This window comes from Triticum urartu, chromosome 6A (assembly GCF_056163025.1).
Source record: "Triticum urartu cultivar PI428250 chromosome 6A, HENAU_Tu73, whole genome shotgun sequence".
Classification (NCBI taxonomy): Eukaryota; Viridiplantae; Streptophyta; class Magnoliopsida; order Poales; family Poaceae; genus Triticum; species Triticum urartu.
In genome coordinates this window covers 233,960,846-233,968,079 of record NC_141878.1, presented here as the reverse complement: position 1 = coordinate 233,968,079, position 7,234 = coordinate 233,960,846, and the positions used below count along the sequence as shown (strand labels likewise).

The 7,234-nt window shown below is 45.1% G+C and overlaps 1 protein-coding gene across 10 annotated transcripts in view; it reads right to left on the bottom strand.

Moving 5' to 3' along the window:
- Positions 1-291: 291 nt before the first annotated feature.
- Positions 292-7,234, bottom strand: part of LOC125513222 (putative magnesium transporter NIPA2) — a 46,982-nt gene continuing 40,039 nt past the window's right edge. For 6 of the 10 annotated variants that reach the window (XM_048678265.2, XM_048678267.2, XM_048678270.2 and 3 more), the window contains one exon: positions 292-723. In XM_048678265.2, coding sequence (XP_048534222.1) covers positions 514-723 — 210 coding nt within the window. In that variant the 3' untranslated portion in view covers positions 292-513. The remainder of the gene's footprint in view (positions 724-7,234) is intronic. The other 4 variants (XM_048678276.2, XM_048678273.2, XM_048678274.2 and 1 more) reach the window with 2 other exon arrangements.

Genomic DNA, 7,234 nt, shown 5'->3' with positions numbered 1-7,234 from the left:
CCGTAAGGCTATCACCAGCGCCATTTGTGGTGCTGCAACAACCTGTAAACGAACTCTGTATCGTCTGCTCTCCCTCTTCTAATACATCGACACGCAAGTCTTTTGCGTGTTCGCAAAAAAAAAATCCTGTATTTTCAATATCCATACAATCGAGTCCTTAGGTTTCCGAAATAGTGTAATAGAAAAAGAAGTGGTTCGAATCATTGCTATTTTACTCGGACCTGTTCTGAAAAAGTCGAGGTATTTCGATATTGGGAAAGTCCATAAAATTTAGGAACATTAGAGTTCTCATTAAAACAAATTTCGTTTGGTAGTATCGTTTCCATTTATTTTTTATAATAAACTCTGCATAAATTTCAAGTCATGTGTAGTGAAGACTATATTTATCTTTAACAAAATATGCTACTACTATACCAATATAACATTCAATCGGATTCCATGTGCTTGTTGTCTCAATGTTTTGGTACATGTTAGACGTGGAGCTGAAGTTAGGTAATAACTTGGAAGCAGGCTTCATCCCTGCACACAAATTTGATCAGGCGGCGGCGGCGGCGGTGGAGGTGGAGGTGTTGGTGCACTCTCCGCATGTCTATCTGTGCTGCTGGTGTTAGTCTTGTGAAGTAGAAAAGTCCCTGCAACAATAGTCACGAACCCACATAGTTGAGTAGCTATCTGTGTTGCACTCTGTGAAACCCAATCCTGAAATGGGGAAATAATCATGGCCTTAAGCCAGATAAAAATTATGTATACATATTACTTAAGAAAGGATCAATTTATTAATGCACATAATTATGCCAGGATATTGTTTATAGTACACGACTCATCAAGTAAAGAAGCAACCACTTCAATATTACTCCCTCTGTAAAGAAATTTAAGAACGTTTAGATCTCTAGTGATCTAAACGCCCTTATAATTCTTTACAGAGGGAGTACAAGATTAATCTTACAGGAGCACATAAAATGTCGCATATTTCCACTATCTACGTGTTGTGGAGATGGGCTAGAGGCGTACATATGCAAGGCAGTGACTACATTATCGGATTATTCCATGTATTGGTTATGAAAGCCTTAGGCACGGATTTTTATGGTTATTTCTACTTGCCGGCTATCGAGACGAGGGGTGGCATCTTGGTTGCTTGGATTAGTCGCACAGTTTGGATGAGCAACGTCCACTTATCGGACAATTGTGTGACGTCTCTGGTCTCCCCCTCCCTTGAAGACCATTGGTCGGTGGACAAGGTCGCTTTGCTCGAAGAGATGCGAGATGTCCTACTAGGCCACTAGGTCGTCATTTAGGGACTTAAAAGATGCTCTACCGTGACGAGGACAAGAGCAATGACAACCTCCACCGCTTCATGGTGAGGAGATTATGCCGTTTCCTCAATGATTGCAAACTTAAATAACTTTACTGAATCAGCACCAGGTTATAGAGGAACAACTCCACCTTAACGCTACAAAGTGTACATCACTAGTGTTGAAGAACTACTTCAACGTATTGCGCCACATATCGCTCTAGAAGCAACTATAGGCCGATATGGCAGCATGAGTGCAGTCCAAAACTCCTTAAACACAAGATCTAGTCCAAGATCTTAGATTAAAACACCAAGTTCTATTATAGGCAGTGAGTACAAAGGTTGGTTAGAAACTAGAGATCAGGACCTCTATTTAGGCCTTATACAATGCAAGGTGCTTAGGAGAGGTGCTTGAAGAAATAAACTAGGCTTTTCTTAAGCACCGGTGCTTATTTGTACAGGGTAGACGCTTAACTAGGCGTCTCTCCTGTAGAAATAGGCACTGGTGCTTGAGAAAATTCGGTTTATTTTTCTAAGCACCTCCCTAAGCATCCAGCATTGTATAAGGCCTTATAGGGCCTTAACAAGCCTTCACATCTTAACTTCTACTTATAGCTGAAGACTCTGGAAAACATTACTTAAGGTTCAGCCTCTACTCATAGCTAGAAGACTCTAGAAACATTATCTATCGGATAAGAAAACAAATACAACAACTTGTGTTCTACCCGATTTTGCGAATACTTTTGCGATTGAATGTGATGCAAATGGAACTGACATAGGCAGCGTGCTTATGCAAGAGCGCAGATCAAAGCAAACAAGCAAACCATAGGGGTGACCTGATCTTCACGAACTGGAGATGGATGCGGGGAAGAACATAAGCAGAGGAAAACACTCAACAAGGACAAGATTCACAACCAAACACACTTCTCATAACCAAAAGTTAACATAGGCGGTACTTCTTGATCCAAACACAACAAAGGAAGATGGAAACCAAAAGATAGTTCATCTCTTTTTGACCCCGAAACCGTAGAACAATAGTTCTACGGTATATTTTCATTAAAAAGTAAGTATGTACAAGCAAAGGAAATAAAGGGAAAATACATGGCATCTACCCAACTCCAGTTTTTTCTAACATGATGAAATATTATCTGTCGGGGCTTATGAGAGTAGGGAACTTATCCATTGCTCAAGAGCGGCAACGTTCTTCTCTTTAGTTCTATACTTGACTAGAGAAAGATCTTGGTATAAACCCTGCTTCCAGGCATCTATTCCTGGGGGGACATTATTGAAGATTTTCCCATTCCTTTGCATCCAAATGTTCCAGCATCCCATAATCACAATGTCCATGGCAATCTGGGTTGGAAAGCATTGCTTTAGGAAGATGGTATCATCAAAAGCAGAGGCACCTCTGTGTCTGTTTGGAGCAATAGAATCCCAGCAGGAAAGGGCAAATTGGCAATCTCAGAGGAGATGTAATGATGTTTCCTCAACATGATCTTGGCAGAGGGCACATTCATAACTCTGAAGCAAGAAATTTTTCCTTTTGAGCAGGCTTCTGGAGCTAATTGTCATGAAGTAACAGCCAAAAGAAGATTTTGTGCCTTATTCTGCTGGCCGCTTTCCATAGATCTCTGAACAAGTGGTGAGTGTCAGAAGGTCCCATCAGATGTTTGTACATCTTACTGACAGAGAAAATACTAGATTTTCACTTCCAAGAATCATTAGAATTTCCCAGGTGTTGCAAAATGGGTGTAATATCATTCAGTTGCTGGAAGGCAATGGAGGAGAGTGGAGTATGAAATTGCTGCATGATATCCAATGACTGTTTCATGTGTGCAACTGAACATTGGCCATCAATTACGAAAGAGTGTAATTCAGGATATTGATGTGCCAGGGGGTTTTCGTGCCAATTATCAGTCCAGAACAAAGTGGTCTCTCCAGTGCCCACTGTAGAGTGTGCCACTTCCTTGAAGAGAGGAATTAGCTTCAAATGTGCTTTCCACCAAAAAGAACCTTCCAGTTTGCCTTGAGGTGGATTGGTGGTGTAGTAAGATTCCCACAGCAAATTGACCCAGGGCAGATTTTGCTTGTTGAAGAATTTGTACAGATTTTTGATGAGCAGAGGTTTATTGTGCAGTTGAATATCTACCACTCCTAGTCCCCATGAGACTTAGGTTTGCAAACTGTCCCCCAGGAAATCATTGCTTTTCTAGTTTCTTCAGAACCAAATTTTCTCCAAAAGCAGTGCCTAAGGTATTTATTAATCTGATCAATTACTCCCACTGGCAAGGCAAAGGCAACTCATGAAGAATGTTGGAAGGGCAGAGAACACTGATTTAATCAATTGTAGTCTTCCATCATAGAAGATTAAAGTTGAACAGCCAGATATTCTTCTCTCAATTCTTTGCAGCATAGGACAGAAAACTTCAATTTTCAGCTTATTGACACTGAGGGGCAATCCTAAGTAGGGAAAGGGGAAACTTCCTTCCTTGCATTGAAGTATGCTAAGGATATCACCCATTTTGTGAGATGCCACATTGATTGGAATCACAATGAATTTGTTGTAGTTGACTTTGAGTCCAGTTTGGGCAGTAAAATGTGCCAACAGATTTTTTATCTGCATTAATTGCATGTCCTTAGCAGGAAGAACCATAATGGTATCATCTGCATATTGGATTACAGGGAAATCAGGACAACTGTTTACTTGTAATGGAGGGGAGATTATCCTTTTCCTCATGGCTTCATTGAGGATGGACTGAAGCAAATCAGCAACCAAAACAAATAGGAGTGGTGAGAGAGGATCTCCTTGTCTGACTCCCCTCTTGCAGTGAAAAACTTTACCAGGTATTCCATTTAGCAGCACAGCAGATGTACCAGATTTGAAAATCATATCAATCCAGTTTATCCATCTCTTCCCAAAACCTTTGGCTGATAGGATAACAGTATGGGATCGATCTATTGCTCTCTGAAGTAGTAGCTGTTACAGATCGAGTACATGGAGCGGCGCTCTCGAATGGGGAAAACAGGAAGAACTAGGGTTTGTGAGGGATTAGGTAGCCGCCGCCGACTCGTGCCGTGATCCACTGGATGTCGATGCCGTCTCGCTCTCCCCTTCAAGTAGTTGCGCCAGTGGGCTTCAGTTAGCCTACGTTGGCCCGAAGATGCGTGGGTTGGGCTTCTTGGGCCTTGACGACCGTGGCGCCTGGACGACGCGGTCGCTGTTGTTGCTGGCTTGTGGCCCTGGCTGGTCAGGGGCGTTGACATCCCCCTCTTCTTAAGTAGAGGCTTGTCCCCGAGCCTCCGCGAGCGGGAAGCGCTCCTGGAGACTGGCCTTGTCCTCCCACGTGTCGCCCAGCACCTCGGAATTGGACCAACGCACGCGCACCTGCTCGCGCATCTTGCCCTTCGAGAGCCTCCATCTTGACTGAAGAATGGCTACAGGAACTGTACACTGAGGCAATTGAGATTCGACCTCATACCCGAGTGCATCACGCGGCGTAGCAGAGAAACGTGAAACACCGGGTGAATCGTTGCTTGCGGAGGGAGTTGAAGCTTGTATGCGACTTCATTGATCTTGGCTATGATCGGAAACGGGTTGTAGTACTTGTACGCCAGCTTGTGATTTGCTCTTGGCGCGACGGAGGTTTGGATGTAGGGTTGCAGCTTCAGGAACACTTGATCACCCACTTCGAACGTTCGAAATGAGCGCTTCTTATCTGCCTGACTCTTCATCACCTGCCTTGCTCTATTCAGATGCTGCTGCAAAAGTTCTTGTACTGTATCCCTTTCTTTGATCCACGCTTTGAGTGCTGGCACGGAATAGGTGTTCTCGGCTGTGATCCCCCAGTGCCGCGGCTCGTACCCAAACATGGCTTTGAAAGGTGTCATCCCTATAGCCGAATGATGAGAGTTGTTGTACCAGAATTGAGCTAGCGGAATCCAGAAACTCCACCGTCTTGGGCATGCTTGCGTGAAGCATCGTAAGAAAGTTTCCACACACTGATTAACCCGCTCGGTTTGGCCATCTGTCTGCGGGTGATTGGCCGTGCTGAGCCTGAGCTGAGTGCCTGCGGCCTTGAACAATTCCTGCCAAAAATGACTGGTGAAAACCGGGTCACGATCTAACACAATAGCTCCTGGTAGTCCATGAACCTTGTAAACTTGTTGGATGAAAAGCTGGGCTACTGATGCTGCTGTATACGGGTGGGCTAGAGGCAAAAAGTAGCTGAATTTGGTCCTTCTATCGACGATCACCAACAGGCAGTTGAACCGGCTTGATTGGGGGAGGCCCTCCACGAAATCCATGGAGATCATGTCCCAAGGCTTGGTAGGGATCGGTAAAGGCAACAAGAGCCCGGGTGAAGCCGCTCTGTCCGGTTTGGCTTGCTGACACACCGCACAGCACTGCACGTAATGTTTAATTTGTATCTTCATCTTGGGCCACGCGAAAAGACGTCTGATATGTCTGTAAGTCACCGGGAACCCTGAGTGACCTCCGACTGGGCTATCGTGGAAAGCTTGGATGATGGCTGCTGTATGTGAGTTCCTCCTCTCAGCCAAATTCTCCCTCTGAACCGGATAATGCCTTGCTGCAGCTGAAACCTGCCCTTGGGATCTTCACGCACGGCTAGTTGTTCCAAAAGCTTCTGAGCATGGGGGTTGCTGTTATAGCTGCTGAGGACGTCTTCCAGCCAACTGGGTTGACACGATGTGACCATAGCTAGAACTTATGTTTGGTTGGCGCGCGATAACGCATCTGCGCCGTTGTTTTCAGCTCCTTTCTTGTACTTGATGCGATACCTGAGTCCCAAAAGCTTGGTAAAGGCTTTCTGCTGCCATGGAGTATTCAATCGTTGCTCTTCTAGGTGGGTGAGGCTTTTTTGGTCCGTGTAGATGATGAACTCCGAGTGCTGAAGATACGGGCGCCATTGGTCCACTGCTACGATGATAGCCAGGTACTCTTTCTCGTAAGTGGACAGGCCTTGATATCTCGGGCTGAGTGCCTTGCTCATGAAGGCGATGGGGTGTCCCTGTTGCTGCAGAATTGCCCCTATGCCTCAATCGCACGCGTCTGTCTCCACTGTGAACGGCTGATCAAAATTGGGTAAAGCCAACACCGGAGCTGTGATGAGTTGTTCCTTCAAGACTTGAAAAGCCGTTTCTGTGATAGAAGTCCAGAGAAATGGAACCCCCTTCTTCAGTAAATCGAACAGTGGCCGCGCAATCACTCCGAAATTGCGGACGAAGCGGCGGTAGTAACCTGCCAGCCCCAAGAAACTACGGACTCCCTTGACATCTTGCGGGGAGGACCAGTTGACCACTGCAGCTATCTTGGACGGATCCGTGGGTACCCCTTGTGCGCTGATGACGTGGCCCAGGTAGGCTACTTGCTTTGCCCGAAAGCACATTTGCTGAGCTTCACCTTCCATTGGTCTTTGCGAAGCAGTTCCAGAACTTGCCTCACATGGCATTTGTGTTCCTCTAAGGTGGCGTTGACATTGGCCTTCAAGATATCTAGGATGGTTTGGTGCTCTATTAAATCAAAGGCTTTTTCAAAGTCCAGTTTCAGGATGAGTATTTCCTCTTTAGATTGCTGGCATTGGTGAAGATAGTTCATCTCCATGGGATCTTGAATTCGTAGAGGAATCTTCTCCACAAGGGAGGTCTTGAACTTCAATAGAGTTTCTCCACAAGTGGGAGGCCTTAAACTCACTTGAGGATATCCCATTGGGTAGATAAAGGAGCAAAGCTCTCTAAGTTTGTGTTCTGAACTTTGTTAACCCTAGAGAGGAGGTGAGCAGAGCCCTTTTTGTCCCGCATTCAAGGATACTATTGCGAAGACCTCTATTTATAGGGCTTTAGGAAGCTTTCACATCTCAACTTCTACTTCTAGACAGATGACTCTAGAATACATTACTTACTTAAGGTTCAGCCTCTACTCAT